The sequence below is a fragment of the Rana temporaria genome, chromosome 4 (assembly GCF_905171775.1).
Source record: "Rana temporaria chromosome 4, aRanTem1.1, whole genome shotgun sequence".
Lineage (NCBI taxonomy): Eukaryota > Metazoa > Chordata > Amphibia > Anura > Ranidae > Rana > Rana temporaria.
The window spans coordinates 382,995,171-383,015,390 of NC_053492.1; the positions used below are offsets into that span (position 1 = coordinate 382,995,171).

General features: G+C 43.4%; 1 protein-coding gene across 1 annotated transcript in view; it reads left to right on the top strand.

Annotated features, from left to right (window-relative positions):
- The window catches only part of LOC120935762 (kinesin-like protein KIF28P), an 85,025-nt gene that overhangs the window by 43,605 nt on the left and 21,200 nt on the right, over window positions 1–20,220 (top strand). Inside the window, exons 13-19 of the mRNA XM_040347822.1 lie at window positions 816–939; window positions 1,262–1,406; window positions 4,160–4,278; window positions 6,954–7,061; window positions 10,137–10,408; window positions 14,954–15,088; window positions 17,003–17,169. Of these exons, the coding sequence (XP_040203756.1) occupies window positions 816–939; window positions 1,262–1,406; window positions 4,160–4,278; window positions 6,954–7,061; window positions 10,137–10,408; window positions 14,954–15,088; window positions 17,003–17,169 (1,070 nt within the window). The remainder of the gene's footprint in view (window positions 1–815; window positions 940–1,261; window positions 1,407–4,159; window positions 4,279–6,953; window positions 7,062–10,136; window positions 10,409–14,953; window positions 15,089–17,002; window positions 17,170–20,220) is intronic.

Sequence of the window (20,220 nt, forward strand, 5' to 3'; positions counted from 1 at the left end):
CTTCAAACAAAAAAATGTAAGTTACGGCAGCGTAGCGTATCTCAGATACGCTGCGCCGGGGCAGATCTTTGTGGATCTGCCCCATAGAGCTTTCATTTGATAAAAATTTATTTTTTTAAACGATCTATTTGAAAACTATTTGCATCAAGTTTGTATGTTCTCCATGCATTTTGATACATGAGGATGTATGTGTGTGGTTGTATTTTTTTAAGCAAGGTGAGTACTCATGTGAGTAAATCTATGTACTCAATAAAGTGATACATAATATTTTAGAATTGTAGAAAAATTGAAAGGAATACGGGACAGCTTTCTGCTGTGTTGAACATGCTGGCTCTGTGAAGGACATAAACCAGTGTCTGAAAGATAAGTGGGATGCAACATCCTAAGTGATGTAGAAGAGAACTACATGGTGTGTGTAGGCAGTGCTAAACCCCAGAAATTTGGGTGAGTCCTAAGCTGGGTGACGGGTATCTTCCACGATCCCTTGAACATTGGCTGGTAATGGTGGAGGTGAAACCAGTCTGGTAAGACTTCCTTGCCATTCCAGAAATTTGCAGATCAACCTACATTGAATTGAGTGTAGACATTGTTTGCTCAGAAGATTGTACTGTTCTTATAGGGGATTGTACAGTTCTGTTGTTGCACAGAGTCTCAAGTTGGCAGTCTAGACTTTGGGGTGCCTTGTAAAGAGGTTATTGTACATACAGTACTTGCTGTCTAATACAATTATGTGCAAGTCTTGTATGCATGTGATGTTAAAAGGTAATGGTTAACGGATATCTCAATTTTATATGTAACTTTTTTTTCTTGTTTAGAATCTTACCAAAGCACGCTACTTTCACTAACTTTGAAAACAAGGTGTTAATAAAACCTTATGGCAAGGCTAAAGTTGTTGTTAATGGAGTCCCAATTGTCATGGACACTAAACTGCAACACCTGGTAAGTTATGAAGGGAGTTGTGGGTTTAAATTATGACATGGTTACGCCTTCCTATTAGATAGATGGTATAAGGTTACTTTTTCAGCCTTTTTTGATTCGTCATAAAGGTTTGGATATGTCATGGAATGGAAATAAATGAAGTTACTTGACATATAGTATGTTTATTGAAATCATGTGACGCGGCTAATGTTTTTGTGTTAACAGTGAAAAATATCTGCAATTCTAGAAAAGAAAATGTTTATAATTTTAACTGTTTGATCTTTGATCATTGGTTAGCAGGTATTACTATGGTTTTCTTTAATACAAACTCTTATGTCCCCAGGACCGTCTGATCCTTGGTTCAAACAGTGGATATCTTTACATTGGGTTTCCAGCTGAACGTGGCTCTGAGGACATCAGCAAGTTTGACTATGATTTCTTTCAGTCTGAACTGGCAGCAGCAGAGGGTTTTAGTGTAGATAAACTAGGTATGCATCTCTTCCTTTCATAATCAGAGTCATTTATAGATTGATTTTGGCCTGATTAAAGTGGCTACAAAGTCTGCTCATTTAAGGGGAAGTATGGGGTTTATAAAAAAATAATCATCAATATTCCCTTCTATGCTGCAGCAGTCTGATGCTGTTGCTGTCCAATGCTTGCTCTAAAACCAAGAACTGAGTGATCACATGACCACGGATCAGTCAGTTCTTCACCCTCGTTCTTTTTCAGTCGCCCGGATTTTGACCTTCCTCCAATGAGGTGTCAAGCAGAAATTGGCCTTGAGAACCATCAAGGGCCAGGTGTCGGCCTTGGTGGTCTTTTTTCAGTGACCCCTGACCACGCATTCCCTGGTGCGTACATTTATTCAAGAGGTTCGACATCTGACTTCACTGGTGCGATTTCCTCACCACAGTGGGATCTGAACTTTCAGTTCTCCTTTAAAAAAATTCAGGAGATTCCCCTGCTAACGCTGGCTCAGAAGGTAGCCTTTCTGGTGGTAATCGCCTCTGCCCACAGGGTGTCGGAGCTGGCGGTGTTATCTTGTCGTACCCCCTACTTGGTGGTCCACAAAGATAAGGTGGTTCTTCCCCCATGTCCGTCATTCCTTCCTAAGGTAGTCTCTGATTCAAAACCATAGGGATGAATTTGAATGAAGACATTGCGTTGCCTTCCCTTTGTTCCAGGCCCAAACATCCTAAGGCATTTGCTTTGCATGCCCTGTATGTGGTTTGGGCGATTCGGGTGTATTTGGTGGCTACTGAGTCTTTTTCGGGGGTCAGACTTACTGTTTGTGATCACGGATGGGCCAGGAAAAGGGCTGTCCACTTCTTCTGCGACCATTTCCAGATGGATCAGACAGACGGTGACTCAGGCCTATTCTATCAAGGGTCAGGTTCCTCCATTCCGTGTAACAGCGCACTCTACTCTGGTGCTTAGTGCTTCTTGGGCCTTCTGTCATCAGGCGTTAGTGGCACATGTTTGCAAGGCGGCCACTTGGTCGTCGGTGCACACTTGGTCTTCTGTTCCCTCTTTGGGGTGTATTGTTCGGGTTTGGCTCCAGTTGTTTTATTTTAGCTCCGATTTACCTGGTTGGCTGTTGTGTTTAGCCTTGGGATTTTTGTTGTCCCACCCCTCATGTCTGGCACTGCTTGGGGACATCCCTATGGTTTTGAATAATGGAGAGCTGTGTCCATGAACAAAAGAGAAAATGGGATCTTTGTACCTACTGTAAAATCCAGTTAATTGACGGACACAGCACCCACCCCTCTATGGAGTTACTTTTGACACTGCTTGTTACTAAACTTAAGGCCTATAGCAGAGAGGGGAATGTATACCACTTAGGACTGCCCATAGGCGTAGCCAAGTCTTTTTTCTGCCTAGTGTCTTACTCCTGTAGGGGGCGATATAACCCTGTGGTTCTGAATAATGGAGAGCTGTGTCCGTCAATAAATGAAAGAGAAATGGATTTTAGAGCAAGTACAAAAATCCCATTATTTAACAACTGTAGTCTAAGTGATTTTGAACTGTGGTTGTAGGTGGAGTCTGGTGGGCCGAATGAGCCCCTGGCATTTTATATGTCTTAGATACACCCAACAGTCCCTTTAAAACAACTTTAAAAAGAGGTCCAGTCAGAAAAAAATAACTTAATATTAATACTTGCCTGTCTCCTCTCCTGCACCATTGAACTCCTCTGTCTTAAAGAGATGCTAATAATCTTCTGAATCTAGCATTTTTGGGAGTGTCTACTGCTCGTAACCCCCACTGAGTTCTGCAGTTTTATTCACTGACCCTTATGTCCCTACAGGACAAAGTAATGACATGAAGGCGGGTGTACAAAATCACAAAGTACAGGGAAGGATGATGGCATCCAACACTTCTGCAAGTGTAGTAAATGCTGAAGATTTTTCAAGCTTATCTCTTGAAGACAGCAGAGTTTGGAGTCGGAAGGTTCATTCTTAAGCTGTATGTAAAGACAAATCATTTTTTATATCAGGATAGAGAAAGGGTTAGACTCTCAGTAAAGTTTTATTTCTATCTGTGTCCCTGCTGGGGAAATTTGCCACTCTTATTTGTTCTGGTGACCACTGTCACTCACACAGAATGTGAAAAGAGAAAAAAAAACTTTCGTTGTTAGATTTCCTGTTGCGCCTCCAGGACAGAAAGAGAAATCAAATCTCCCCATGGGACACAGACCCTACAAACTTAGGCCTCGTACACACGATAGGATCGCCAGAGGAGAACGGTCTGAAAGACCGTTTTCATGAGTCCAAACTGATCGTGTGTAGGCCCCATAGGTTATTTAACCTTTGGTCAAAAAAATTAGAACTTGCTTTAAAATTGAACCGATGGACGCCTAACCGATAGGTAAAAACCGATCGTTAGTATGTAAAAGCATTGGTTAAAAACCCGCGCATGCTCAGAATCAAGTCGACGCATGCTTGGAAGCATTGAACTTCGTTTTTATCAGCAGGTCGTTGTGTTTTACGTCACCGCGTTCTGACACGATCGGTTTTTGAACTGATGGTGTGTACGCACGACGGACCATCAGTCAGCTTCATAGGTTAACCTAAGCCAACGGTCCTTCAGACCGTTGTCCTCTGGCTATCCTATCGTGTGCACAAGGCCTAACATTGACTATACATATTCATTGCAGTCTGGTCTTTTTATGTATTTTTTAATAGCAAGAGAGTAGCTTTAATTATAAGCCTTTCTGGTTTGATTAATTCTTCTTTCCATCCAGGTGCTATAAGCAGTAAAGATGGCAAACCCGACCCAAGTGTCCTGGCTGTCTTTCATGACTACATTAAACTGATGCCCCTGGTGGCTGAAGTAAATCAGATGAGTGAAGAGTTATCCAAGGTAAGCAATGCAAATCAATGACAACTCCTTAGACTATTTGCTTCTAACTTTAGCTTTACTAAAAGCTTGGGTGGAATTAATATTACCCTTTTTCCCTTTATTTGTATTTTCTGGAGGAGGCAACACTAAAAGTGTACTACAAAAGTATACAAAAATTATTTGTTGCGCAAAAGGTTTCACCAAATAGTAAAAAAATAATAATTTCTCAGTGCACTCACAAAATGTCCACATAAACATTATACATATTACTATTAATGAAACACGTGTTGCGCTATCAATATAGAATACATACATACAATCAAGTAAGAAATTCATATATATCAAAAACTATAAATAAGAATGTGTTTAACATTTATAAATAATCAAGGAAAGTCCAACAGAAAAACGATGAAGAGAAGGGCTCTTGTGCGAAAAGTTAATTTATACCTGTGTATCAACAAAAATGCATATTTCAGTGTGGATAGCAAAATCTTCACACCCAAAAGTGCACACCCAACACTCAAGCCACTTACCAGCTATTCTGACTTTTACCCAGTATCCCCATGGAATGGATGGATACTGACTGCTTTTTTTTGCATTTGTACGAAGTATCCACATGGAATGGATTGATATCAGGAGCCAAGATTCCAGGATGGGTTACCATACAACCAGGGTAATCAACAGTGGACTCAGATACTCTGACCCCAAGATTGGGGTCTGGTTGCACTTTTTCCCAGTATACCCATGGGATGGATGGATATCAGGAGCCAAAATTCCAGGATGGGTTACCATACCATTTGAATATCCTGGTCGTATAGTAACTCATTCTGGAATCTCGGCTACTGATATCCATCCATTCCATGGAGAGACTGGGATAAGGTGCAGCCAGAGTAGCTGAGCCCACTGTTGATCATCCTGGTTGTATGGTAACTAGGGTTGTCCCGATACCACTTTTTTAGGACCGAGTACAAGTACCGATACTTTTTTTCATGTACTCGCCGATACCGATTACCGATACTTTTTTTTTAAATGTGTCCATGTGTCCCCAAATGCAGCCATGTGTCCCCAAATGCAGCCTTGTGTCCCCAAATGCAGCCATGTCCCCAAATGCAGCCTTGTGTCCCCAAATGCAGTCTTATCCCCAAATGCAGCCTTGTCCCCAAATGCAGCCATGTGTCCCCAAATGCAGCCTTGTGTAGCCTTGTGTCCCCAAATGCAGCCTTGTGTCCCCAAATGCAGCCATGTCCCCAAATTCAGCCATGTCCCCAAATGCAGCCTTGTGTCCCCAAATGCAGTCTTGTCCCCAAATGCAGCCTTGTCCCCAAATGCAGCCTTGTGTCCCCAAAGAGAAAGCCAACCTCCCCCCCCCCGCCTCCGTCTAGTTGATCAGCGCGCTGGGAACATAACAGCTTTCATTTGAATAGCTGTGTGTTCCCCGCCACAAGTCGTCATATATAGCCACTCCCCCTTGTCCGGGCACTTTGATAGACAGATCACCTGTCCAATCCTGGGATGGGTGATCTGTCTATCAAAGTGCCCGGACAAGGGGGAGGGGCTATATATGACGACTTGAGGCGGGGAACACAGAGCTATTCAAATGAAAACTGTTATGTTCCCCAAGCGCTGATCAACTAGACGGCAGTGGCGGGGGGAGGGGGATTGGCTTTCTCTTTAAGGACTAGATAGCGGCAGCAGCTCTCCTCTCCTCCATTAGTGACATACCAGAGGACTGCTCTGCTCCGCTCACTCTCCGCCCCCTCTCCACCTGCTCTCGGGTGAAAAAAAATTATCGGATGAAGCATCGGGAGCATTTGCGCGAGTACAAGTACTTGCACAAATGCTCAGTATCGGTCCCGATACCGATACTAGTATCGGTATCGAGACAACCCTAATGGTAACCCATCCTGGAATCTTGGCTCTTGATATCCATCCATTCCATGGGGATACTGGGCAAAAGACCCTTATCTTGGGGTCAGAATAGCTGTCTTGAGAGTTGGGTGTGCACTTCTGAGTGTAAAGATTTTGCTATCCACACTGAAATATGGATTTTCTTTTGCTACACAAGTATCAATAAACTTTTTGCACAAAAGACTTTACTGGATTATTTATGAATGTTTTTCTAACACATTCTTATTTACAGTTTTTGATATATATGAATTTCAGCAATGTATGCACTCTCTATATTGATAGCGCAACACGTTCTTCATTATTACAAAAGTATGTACATCTGAATACCACAACATTTATGAACAGCCAGACTTCAGGAAAGGCTGACACAAGTTTTATACAAAGAAGGAATGATGAAAATAATGGGGGTTATTTACGAAAGGCAAATCCACTTTGCACTACAAGTGCAAACTACAAGTGCAAAGTGCACTTAAAATTGCACTGAAAGTGCACTTGGAAGTGCAGTCGCTGTAAATCTGAGGGGTAGATCTTAAATAAGGGGAAGCTCTGCTGATTTTATCATCCAATCATGTACAAGCTAAAATGCTGTTTTTTATTGTCCTTGCATGTCCCCCTCGGATCTACAGTGACTGCACTTCCAAGTGCACTTTCAGTGCAATTTTAAGTGCACTTTGCACTTGTAGTTTGCACTTGTAGTGCAAAGTGGATTTTCCTTTCGTAAATAACCCCCAATGTGTGTATTTAGAACTGAAATCCTATTAATGATGGTATTTTTCCATTTTGTGCAGGATCTGAAATTTGAGCTGAAGGTAAAAAATCTGGCTCTGACGGATTCCAGAGGGTATGATCTTCAGAAAGACATTGTAGTAAAAGTAACCAGCACAAAAACCCAACAGGTATCAGCACAATATATCTATGAATATTTTTCTGCATGCAATAAAACAACACACTGCTCAATATTTTATATAATGCTCATACTCTTGTACAATTTTCATTAATGTCTTTCATACTTTGTGTTGTGCTTATTTAACGCACACACATTGCTGTATTTTCCACTACCATGCAATGCATTGGGGTGTCATTTTACTGCACGTTGCATAACTGAATGTGCCCTAAATCTATATTTCAGTTTTCTCTTGTGTTGGGTTTCTCCTATTACAGAAGGGTAGATGTATTTAAATTGAGGTAGAACACCAAAAAAAGAAAAAGAAATTTTTTGTTTTCTATTTTTTTTATTTTCCTCCAATTTGTTGCACCATTTTTCCTTACTCCAAATTGCCTCACTTTCTGACAGTCTGTGCAATACAGATAGAACACAAACCTATAAACATCCCTTTCATTTTCGTAGATCAGTCTACATACTGTAATGGTGGGACTCTGTGCTATGTGAAAGATTGCTGGTTTATGCCAGATTTTGGAGAGAAAGACACATTAACCCTCCTGGCGGTATTCCCGAGCGTGACTCGGGTGGATTTTTGTGCCAAAATCGGTAACCCTGAGTCACGCTCGGGGTAGCTTTGCAGAGCCTGCAGCGCGCGCTGGCTTACCTTGTTCCTGGATCCAGCGATGCCACCGCGCTGTGTTAGCGAGCGGGACCTCGTTCGATTCACACAGTGTCCTCCTGTGCCGCCGATCTCCGTTCCCTGCGACGTTACGACGCACGGGGGCGGAGATCGGCGCCAAATTTAAAAAGGTAAACAAACACTATACATACAGTATACTGTAATCTTATAGATTACAGTACTGTATGTAAAAAATACACACCCCCCTTGTCCCTAGTGGTCTGTCCAGTGCCCTACATGTTCTTTTATATAATAAAAACTGTTCTTTCTCCCTGCATACTGTAGATTGTCCATAGCAACCAAAAGTGTCCCTTTATGTCAAAAATGGTGTTAGATCAGCTAGAAAACAGCGATAATAAACAGAATTGTGCAATAGCGATTTGTGGGGAAATTCGTCATAAAAAAATAAAAATAATGACAGCAACAATTCTGCAACTGAGCAAATTTCAGTGATTTTGAGTTGATTACATTATTGAATAATTTTTATTAGAATTATATTATTATTTGTTATAATTATTTATAATTATTTATTATATTATAATTTATAATTTTGTTTTTAAAAAAATGTCATACCCGGGATGCCTATTAGACTCTGGTTTGGTCAGATTTAAGTGAGTTATTCCTAAGAATTACAGGCCTACAGTATAAAACGCCAAATTTCCTTGCAAATAATGGTACCGCTTTCAGCATCTTTTTTCTGAAATAATCATACCGCCAGGGAGGTTAATTGCACAGCTGTGTCTTGGGCTTTTTAAGTCTGACCTGACATTGCTCAGAGCCCCACCCCACAGACAGGAAGTCTGTTCCTGGGAATCAGGTGGATTCCCAATCCCTCTGAGAGGAGTCAGAGATGCTGCATGGGAACAGCTAGAGCATGCATATCTGCAAGAGGCAGATGACCTTTGATGATTGAGCAGCAAGACGCTAACAGGAGTAAGCTAGGTGTGTGCTTAACTCTAGGAAACGGTTTGTTCTGAGGAACAGAACTTAGGCCTAGGCTACAGGCCTGAAACAGCCGGATGGCAAGTATGACAGCCAGGAGGCTAAACTGTTGAGTTGGCAAGATACAGGAATGATGGAACCCCCCGCGAGGGCTGCTAATGTATTTGTGAACTTTTGTGCTTTTAAATAAAAGTGGGCTACCAGGCCCTTAAAAACTCAGGGCCAGATTCACAAACGAGATACGACGGCGTATCTACTAATACGCCGTCGTATCTCTGTTTCTAACTATGCGACTGATTCATAGAATCAGTTACGCATAGCTAGCCCTAAGATCCGACAGGTGTAATTGAATTACACTGTCGGATCTTAAGGATGCAATTCTAGGCCGGCCGCTAGGTGGCGAGGCCATTGCGGCCGGCGTAGAATATGCAAATGAAGACTTAAGGCGATCCCCGAACGTCCCGAACGGCCCGTCGATCTAAATCTACGTAGTTTCCGTCGAGTTACGCCACGTAAAACTAGGGCTGAGCCCTAGTTCTCTTAAGCCATGGTAAGTATGGCCGTCGTTCCCGCGTCGAAATTTAAACATCAACGTCGTTTGCGTAAGGCCCCGTACTCACGACCAAACATGTCTGCTGAAACTGGTCCGCAGGCCAGTTTCAGCAGACATGTTTGGTCGTGTGTGGGCGCGAGCGGGCCGAATTCCAGCAAACATTTGCCCGCCGGGCCTTTTCCCAGCAGACAAATATTCCTGGACTTGTTTTAAAACAGTCCGCTGGAATTCTGCCCGCTCGGACATGTACGGTCGTCAGTACAGACCTACCGTACATGTCCAGGCGCCCGCCGTCCCTCGCATGCGTCGAATGACTTCGACGCATGCGTGGAAGCATTTTAAAGGCGGGCCGCCCACGTCGCTGCGTCATTGTTGCGGCGACACCGCGTCATCGACGCGGCGACACAGCGGACACGCCCCGCGTATTGTTTACGCGCAGACTTCTGTACGATGGTGTGTACAACCATCGTACAGAAGCCCTCTGGCAGACATGTATGGTGAAAACGGTCCGACGGACCGCTTTCACCATACATGTTTGGTCGTGAGTACCCGGCCTAAGACGTCCGTGAATGGCGCTGGACGCCATTTACGTTAACGTCTAAGCAATTTAAATGGGACTCGCCCCATTCGATTGGGCCCGCCTTGCGCCGGACGGATTTAAGTTACACCGCTGCATATTTCCAGGTAAGTGCTTTGTGGATCGGGCACTAACTTGTGTAATTTGCGGCGGTGTAACTTAAATCAGAAAAGTTACGTTGCGCCCGCTCGTTGTGAATCTGGCCCTCAGTTCTGGACTGGCGTACTCACTGGAAAACGCATCCATCGCTGGAGTCTAATAACCCCAATATTACAATTCAGAGAGGCCATCTTGTATCTTTTCTGCCATTAATAATATCATATTTGTTGGATTTTAGGTATGGATGTGGTCAAAATCCAAGTTCATCAATAGGAAGTTTCTGATGGAAGAATTGTATCAGAGATTTCTGGATGGAGACATCAACTTTGACCGTAAAAGTGATCCATTCTGGGACCCGGTAGAGGTTATACATTTAGGATCCTCTCACATCTGGCTTCAGTCTTTAGCTTATTGTATGAAGCTGGAAGAACAGACAGAAGTTCTGGACTCCGAAGGGGCAGAAGAAGCCGTTCTCATGATAAATATTACCCCCTGTTCCAGCTGTGGAAGGTACTTTAATGCTCATGTTGGTGTACACAATTATAAAAATGTTTCAAAAGCTCTGGGGCTACAATCAGTGAACCTGTGTACATTGCTTAGTTGATCCAAACAATAAACTGAATTGTTGCTTGCTAGAAGCAACCAACTAAGACCTATCATTCTGTCTCATATTAAATGAACCTGAAGAGATAAGGCTATATACTATGCATTGTTTATTTTATTTAGTCAGTACTACATTTTGATCACATCACCTCCAGGGGGCATACAATATGTTCAAAGCTGGCAATACACTAGTAGTTTTTAAACAAACATTTGTGTGAACATTCATGCGAAAATTCTTAGTACATGAAGACTTAAGGGATTAAATTTATTATTTTCCTCAAAATTTGACAAACAATACCCCATAATGACAACGTGAAAGAAGTTTGTTTGAAATCTTAGCAAATTTATTAAATATAGAAAGAAAAAAAAAAACACGTGTACCATAAGTATTTTCAGCCTTTACCATGACACTCAAAAATGAGCTCAGGTGCATCCTGTTTCCACTGATCATCCTTGAGATGTTTCTACAACTTGATTGGAGTCCATTCAGTTGATTTGACATGATTTGGAAAGGCACATACCTGCCTATATAAGGTCCCACAGTTAACAGTGCATGCCAGAGCACAAACCAAGCCATGAAGTCCAAGTAATTGTCTGCAGACCTCCGAGACAGGATTGTATTGAGGCACAGATCTGGGAAAGGGTACAGAAAAATGTCTGCAGCATTGAAGGTTCTAATGAGCACAGTGGCCGCCATAATCCGTAAATAGAAGAAGTTTGGAACCACCAGGACTCTTCCTAGAGCAGGCCGCCCAACAAAACTGAGCAATCGGAGGAGGATGGCCTTAGTCAGGGAGGTGATTAAGAACCAGATGGTCACTCTGACAGAGCTCCAGCATTTCTCTGTGGAGAGAGGAGAAACTTCCAGAAGAACAACCCTCTCTGCAGCACTCCACCAATCAGGCGTGTATGGTAGAGTGGCCAGACGGAAGCCACTTCTCAGTAAAAGGCACATGACACCCTGTCTGGAGTTTGCCAAAAGGCACCTGGAGGACTCTCAGACCATGAGAAACAAAAAATTCTCTGGTCTGATGGAACAAAGATTTAACTCTTTGGCCTGAATGGCAAGCGTCATGTCTGGCGGTTCACCAGACACTGCTCATCGGCCGACCAATACAATCCCTATAGTGAAGCATGGCGGTGGCAGTATCATGCTTTGGGGATGTTTTTCAGTGACAGGAACTGGGAGACTAATCAGGATCGAGGGAAAGATAAACGCAGCAATGTACAGAGACATCCTTGATAAAAAAACTGCTCCAAAGCGCTCTGGACCTCAGACTGGGGTGAAAGTTCATCTTTCAACAGAAGATCCTGAAAAGAAGAATGGGAAAAACTGCACAAAAATAGGTATGCCAAGCTTGTAGCATCATACTTAAAAGGATATGAGGCTGTAATTGGTGCCAAAGGTGCATCAACAAAGTATTGAAAAAAGGCTGTAAATACATGTATATGTGATTTCTTTTTCTTTTTTTCTTTTAATAGATTTCAAATAAACCCCTTTCACGTTGTCATTATGGGATATTGTTTGACGAGGTTTGAGAAAATAAGGCTGTAACATAACAACATTTGGAAAAAGTGAAGCGCTGTGAGTACTTTCCAGATGCCCTGTATTTTATTACATGGCCACTATCAGGGTTTCTCACTCTTCCTAGATGTACATGTATTTTACAAGGAAAGCAACAGGAGATACTGAAATATGCAATGTTGGATGGGAACACTCATAATTTCCAGCCTGAGAGCAAAAGAATTGTAGTTATTGCTGTTTAAGTTTCCAAAATATTTTAGAAAAAATCAACATATGTTACAAAATTATTATTAGTATTGTGACAACAGGCAGGTTAAATTCCCTGCTTGCATCCAGGATGCAGTATATATATGTCCTAGGTTCAGGCTTTATGCCAGTTTGTACCTCTAGGGGGAGTGCTGGGAGTTCTGCTGGGAGGACTTGATGAGCCCAGCTGAATTAGGTGAGCTCATTAGGTCCTCTACAAAAACTCCCAGCATGCTAAGGGAGATGCTCCAACCTGGAACCAGATCTGTGTGGATAGTCTGGGGAGTGGGATGTCTGTGCGGTGAGACCAAGCCTGTGTGGCTATTACTAAGAACTTTAAAAAGCAGGGGGTCAGGGACTGGGGGCAGAACAATGCTGTACCCAGTTGTTAGTTAGGGACACCAACGTGTATAGCGAGCAGGTCAAGTTGACCAGGATTTCTTTTGTTTTTTGTTATATATTTTTTTGTATATAGTTCAAATAAAACCACACCTTTTTGTTTTCCACCTACCATTGTCTGATGTGCCTAACTTTTTGTGTGGTGAACCCATCCAGGGGGGTCACACACACACCCGCTGCCGGGCTAACCCCCTCACAGTATAAACAAATTAGTATTATACCTTAGATTTCTCTGAACAAGTTTATTGCTACCTGTGTCCTTCAAACAGTTAAAAAAAAAAAAGTGATGACAGTTCCTGAGAATTTTTTTCTGGTCCTGAAACTGTAGATGTAATTGGTTGTTTGCACAAAGTGCTCAGTCTGGTTGCACAATTGGAAACTTGTAAATTTCTAGATTTGATTTATTTTGATTTGGTAGACTGGTAACGTAACATATCATCTGAAGAATGCGCTATTAATAATATATATATCTATACCCTCTATGGTAACCTATAACAGGGCTCAAAATTTCAAGTCCTGAGCTACTAGCCAGGCCTCAAGAGTTACTTGCCACCAGTTGCCCCACCGAATTCATACACTGCCCTGCGCCTAATTGCACCCGTAAACACACCCTCGTAGATTATCTCATGGAATGACAATGTTTTATGCAGAATCAAGTTACAAACTTAAATATTACCAACAACAACTTTAACAAAATGGGACAGGGCACTGGGGGCAGACCAGAGGGACAGGGCACTGGGGGCAGACCAGAGGGACAGGGCACTAGAACTGGGTCTCTTCCCCATTCTCTTGCTGTCTCCTCTGCAACTCCCATTCATCCATCCTCTCTCTCTCCTATTCATCTCATCATCAGGAGCCTGTGTGTGCGGCTCCACGCTTGCATGTCCCCACTTCCCCCCTTTTATTCAAGCTGGCAGAGAGGAGAGGAGCTGTAGCACAGCTGGAGGAAGTGCAATCCAGCACTGAGATCCACACAACTGCACAGCCATTGACACCACACTGACAGCGCACACTGACAGCGCACAGCACACATTGAGACCAGTCTGTTCACAGTGCTCAGGCTAAACTGTTGGACACTTACATAGAGCACAAGGAGAAGAAAACTGCACAAACTAGAAGGCTGCCGCTCTCATGTCAGGGCAACTTTCAGTGAGCGCTGCACCGGAGTGGTAATTTTTGCAATCCTCCACCTCACTCATTACTTTCTGCTCTCCAGCTACATTGGTCGGGGGCCCGGGGGAGGGGGACAGGCTCAGAGAGGTCATACTGTTAGGTCCCATGGCTTTATGAGAACTGTGAGAGCACCTGCGTACTGCTCTGCCTGTGCGCGGCTCACCCGACTACTTTTCCCGAGCATGCACCTTTTGCTCTTCGGCCTCCAATCTCATCTGGAAAGTAAGTGTAGGCACAGATTGGAGGGAGATTGGTCATGCAGCCCTGTCATCACTCGCCCCCAGCTTAAATCCACTCGCCAAATGCTAGTAGGCGAGTGGAAATTTTAAGGGCTGACCTATAATATATAACTATTGCATCTATGTATTCATTGTATTTGTATGTCCCTGTAATTAGCTAATATATATGTATTAGGCTTAAGGCTATAATGCTAGTTATAAAGACTGACACAGTTGCTAGGGATACACGTTATATTTATTTCTTTCAAAGTAGGAATATCACATTCTGACAACAGATATCAGATACAGTCTATATCAACAATAATAATAATGAAAGATACTTAACACTCCTCTCTGTGACCCTCACTGGCTGTGCTCCGATGTAAACGAAGGTCTCTCATTACAGACGACCTGTTTTTAAAGGACCTCATCCATACATCATTCAAACACCCTCCCATTGCCCGCCCATCTGCCGTTCGACCAATCGTTGCACTTGAATGATTCACATCCTTGTTCCTGATTGTCCTGCCATATCTAGCCTCTGGGGGCGATATTGCCCATATAATCTCCAATAGATTGCTGGTCTTTTGATCATTGTAATTATGTTGACTGTAGCACTTCCCTTTTGTATGTGGAGGGGCTTATCAAAGGATTTCGTAGACATTGCAGAGTCGGGTCTAACAGATTACATTCCTGAGAGGGGGGGCATCCTGTCCCCTAGGACACTGCCAGCCTCAGCTTATCTGACCGTTGGGGCTGGAAACAGAATATGTTCAAAACTCAGATATTATATTCCTTGCAACATCATCTGAACACCATCAGTAATATAAGGTGGATTTAGCTGAAAATTTAAGTGGCTTTAGCTAAAACTTCCATGTCATATTTTTATAGGCCTTTAACTGAAGAAGACATTGTTATTGATCCTTTGGAACTGCTGGGAAGGAACATTGTTTTCCAAATTCATATACAACAGTGTCTAGGAGTCCGATGGCTGAAAGAAGCCACAAACCGAGGGATACAGATTGGGTATGTGAGATGTTTGGTGGCTTAATTGTTTATTAAGGAAAATATAGCAGTGTCATCAACAATACATTTGTGGTTTGGTTTGCTGGATGAAGAACAACTGAATGAGGGTGGGTGGGGCACTTGTAATATGAACAAACCTCCTCATTTGCCCTATTCCATCAATAACAGCATCCAGGCTGCACTGGAGCCACTGGTGACATCTCTGTGTAAACTTTTCCCCCTTCTGATGATGCAATGAATTGCAGCTTCCCGGCACTGGGCACCATTCTTCAGCTTTTGATCCTGGCAGTGTATATTGAATTGTGCAGTAACACAAGCTACAGTGATAGAAATTCAACCCTATGTGCTAATAAGCCTTTATGATGGCTTTTGCATCAGAAAATACTAATATTAAAGGAGTTGTAAAGGAGAAAAAAATGTCACCTTAATGCAATCTATGCATTAAGGTGAAAAAACATCTGATGACGTCGTCGTCGTCGTCCCCCCCCCCCGAGCCCCCGTTTTACTTACCTGACCCCTCGAAAGTCCCACGCTTGGTCCCGGGATCCTCTTCACCGCTCAGCCTGGCCGCTGATTGGCTAGAGTGGATGGATTGAGAGCAGCGCAGCCATTGGCTGGCGCTGCTGTCAATCACATCCAGTGACGCGGCGCACCGAGGGGCGGGGTCGAGTGATACAGTGAGCGGCTATGGCCACTCACTGTATCACGGGAGCGTGCCCGCAAAGACTCACCACCATGCGAGCCCTCCCGCATGACTGTGGTGAGTTCTTGCGTGGAGGACCAGAGACAGCCGCTGAAGGACCACAGAAGATGTGGATCTGGGCCACTCTGTGCAAAACGAACTGCACAGTGGAGGTAAGTATAACTTGTTTGTTATTTTAAAGCAACATTTTTTTTCCTATAGTAACATTTTAATTGTGTATTTGATGCAATGGCCATGATTCATCAAACTGCAACAGCATTGTGTTAAAGGTGCTTAGGTCATACTAAAATGTCATTCAATAATATTAATTAGGAGGCCACATTAGAATGCCACAAGAGCCTTAACCAGTTAACGACCGTTGCACGACTAAATACGTAGGCAGAATGGCACGGCTGGACATATGGACGTACAGGTATGTCTCCTTTAAGAAGCCCACCCGTCCTGTGCTTCGTGACCGCGCCCGTGGGACCCGCGGACCTTATTGCCGCCGGTGTCCCGCGATCGGGTCACAGAGCTAAAGAACGGGGAGAGGTAAGTGTAAACAAACCTCTCCCCGTGCTTTCTAGTGAGCCTGTCACTGATCGTTCGTTCCCTGTCATAGGGAACGACGATCAGTGACGCCTCCTACAGGTTAACCCCTTCACTGCCCGTGTAATTTTCACAGTAATCAGTGCATTTTTATAGCACTGTTTGCTGTAAAAATGACAATGGTCCCAAAATAGTGTCCGCCTTAATGTCGCAGTCACAATAAAAATCGCTGATCGCTGCCATTACTAGTAAATAATAAATTATTAATAAAAAATCCAATTTTTTTTGCCAAAAATATGTAGAAGAATACGTATCGGCCTAAACTGAGGGGAACATTTATTTATTTATTTATTTTTTGGGGGGATATTTATTATAGCAAAAAGTAAAAAATATTGCATTTTGTTTCAAAGTTGTCGCTCTATTTTTGTTTATAGCGCAAAAAATAAAAACCACCAAAAGAAAGCTCTCTCTATTTGTGGGAAAAAAAGAACTTCAATTTTGTTTGGGAGCCACGTTGCACGACCACGCAATTGTCAGTTATAGCGACGCAGTGCCGAATCGCAAAAAGGGGCCTGGTCCTTTAACTGCATAATGGTCTGGGGCTTAAGTGGTTAAATGTGCCCTAAGTTCCATTAGCAGCTTAATGAATCTGGACTAAAACCTATTCTTATTTTATCTTTAAGGTATTGCTTTTATGATGTCCCTCAGCCACTGTATACAAAGCCAGTTTGGAAAACAGTAAATCCTCTGATTGATCACAATTTGCAGTTTGTTGCCCTGAATGTGTCTAATGAATTTCTTAACTACCTGCAGAAGAACGCACTAGTTGTAGATCTCTGGGGCCTTCAAGGTAAAGCTATTTCATAGATATTTTATATTGGCTGTTTATTAATAACTTTAATAATGTTTACCTTAGAACTGACAGGGAAATAGGAAATTAGTTGCATTGATATCATTTATAATCTTTTGTATATGTTTTGGGACCCATTTAGATTATGATCATGTGAAAAATCAAGTAATGTAACCCATACTGTATGTCCTTAGGTTGCAACTACAGATGTGTCCAAAAATCATTGGTGTTTGGGAATCACTGAACAGCTAATCTCTTAGGCCGCGTACACACGATCGGTCAAAACCGATGAAAACGGACTGAAGGACCGTTTCATCAGTCCAAACCGATCGTGTTTGGGCCCCATTGGTCAGTTATCCTTCGGTCCAAAAAAAGAGAACTTGCTTTAAAATTGAACCGATGGACGCCTAACTGATAGGTTAGTATGCAAAAGCTTCGGTCAAAAGGCCGCACATGCTCAGAATCAAGTCGTCGGATGCTTGGAAGCATTGAACTTCGTTTTTTTCACCACGTCGTGTTTTACGTCACCGCGTTCTGACACGATCGTTTTTTTAACCGATGGTGTGTAGGCACATCAGACCATCAGTCAGCTTCATCGGTTAACCGATGAAATGGTCCTTCAGTCCGTTTTTATCGGTTATGACCGATCGTGTGTACGAGGCCTTATTCTCAGGGATCCATCACAGAAAATGTATCTTTCTAAGAACAGTGGGCCAGATTCTCTAAGATCCTGCAGCGGCGTCGCGTAAGCTATTTACACTACCCTGCCCCAACTTACAGGAGCAAGTGCTGTATTCCCCAAACACTTGCTCCGTAGTTTTCGGCGGCGTAGTGTAAAAGGCCCGGCGTATCCCCGCGTAATTCAAAGGGGGCGGCTTGTATTTAAATTAAGTGCGCCCCCGTGCCGAGCGAACTGCGCATGCGCCGGGCTTAAAATAGCCCAGTGCGCATGCTCCAGTTCTCGATGGAAAACGTCGGCGTCATTGACGTAAAGTCGTATTCAAGAACGACTTAGGAAAACGACGTACCCGACGGGAAAAGACGACGCGGACCCGATGCCATACTTAACATGGCATACGGCGGACTGGCGTAAGGTTACCCCTCATATAGCAGGGGTAACCTTACGCAAACGACGTAAGCGACGGCTACGCGACGCAAATTCGTTCGGGAATCGGCGTATCGGGCTCATTTGCATAAACAAATGAGACCTGAACGTAAACGCCACCTAGCGGCCGGCGGAGAATTACATTTAAGATCCGACAGTGTAAGTGGCTTACACCTGTCGGATCTACAGCGTATCTATGCAAAAATGATTCTAGGAATCACTCGCATAGATACGCGGGTCAAAAAACAGAGATACGACGGTGTTTCCTGAGATGCACCGTCGTAACTCTTCTAAGAATATGGCCCAGTGACTACTTCTCTTACAGGATGGCTCACCTGTCATCAGTAGCACATACCGAGCAGCCTGGAAGATAGTCACTGCTGTCTTGCCCATGTATCCCGTATGTCCTGATTTGTGCTCAGATAGAATCCTACACAGCTTCATTTAGTGTACCTGCACACAGATGTTTGTAGGCGCATGGAAGCCCTTGCGTAAAACGCCCAGTATTCTTCCAGCTTCAGGAACAGGTACAGCTGGCCAAAGACGTATACGTATGTAAACGCTAACTTGCAGTTCTGCGTCAGTTTACCCATGCATGTATGTATGATTAATAACACAAATAAACTGCACTTATGAAAAAAGATACAAAAAAATCTAACTAGCTGCACCACCAATGTGAGTGAGTCCAAGAATCAGTTTCCTGATACTAGCACAAAAGTCCCAAATTCAGTGTAACCGGTAGGATGTGACTTAAAGCGGTTGTAAAGCTTCATGTTTTTTTTGGTTTTTTTTAATAACAAACATTATATACCGTTCTTACCCCCTCTATGTAAGGGTTTTGCACAGAGTGGCCCTAAACCTCCTCTTCTGGGGTCCCCCGTGGCGCTCCTGGCTCCTCCCTGCATTGAGTGCCCCCTCGGAGACCCACCTCCCGAGTCCTGCTGCTGCGTCCATTGACACAAACAGCCGGACTCGGCCCCACCCCCAGCTCTTGTGTCACTGGATTTGATTGACAGCAGCGGGAGCCAATGGCTCCTCCTGCTATCAATCTGTCCAATGAGGGCCAGAGGGAGTGTCTGGAGCTGCTGGGTTCATTCTCGTCGCTGGAAAGATCTGGTTCGGGTAAGTAAAAAGGGGGCACTACAGAAGGCTTTTCACTTTAATGCATTAAGGTGAAAAACCTTGAGGGTTTACAACCCCTTTAAATTCCAGAATCCCACACACCACTTTGTGAATTCACCACCACCACATATAGATGTGCTCTTATGCTGGCCATACACTATACGAAAAATCGTCCGGAAGTCAGTCCTTTGGACAATGCATTCGTTTTTGGGACAGTTAATGGGCGATAATCAGTTGGGACATTTAGCCAAGAAAACAAAGGAAATTTTCTACCGAATGAACGATAAATTGAAAGGTTAATGTGTTTCTCGTTCAAACTGTTTGGTATGTGAAAAAAAAAAAAAAAAATGTATGTCGATTGAACGATTTATTGGTCATTACATGATGGCACTATCATTTGCTCTCACAGCTGAATGTTCGTTTTTCGAAAATGGGTTTGAGCAATTTTTTGTATAGTGTATGGCCAGCATTAACAGAGAGCATAGACCTCCTATTATGGGAGGTCAAAGAAGGCTAATGTGTCCCATGAACCCATCCACTTAAGGAAGGGTTCCATCCAAAAATTGGAATTTCTGCTTTAAGTGATGGTGACCCCCTGACATACCACATTTGGCATGTCATTTTTTTCGGGGGGGATACCCTCTTTTTTAAAGGCATCCAGCTGCCACTTCCTCCCGGAGCTCCGCATCGCTGGAAGGGAGTTCACCTCTCCCCCCTCCCTCCATGCAATCTTCTATCATGTCCCAGAAGATTGCCCAGCCATTCACAGCGTGCAGTGCGTGTCCGGCTGCCCATAGTTGCAATGCCGATGCAGCAGAGAGGAG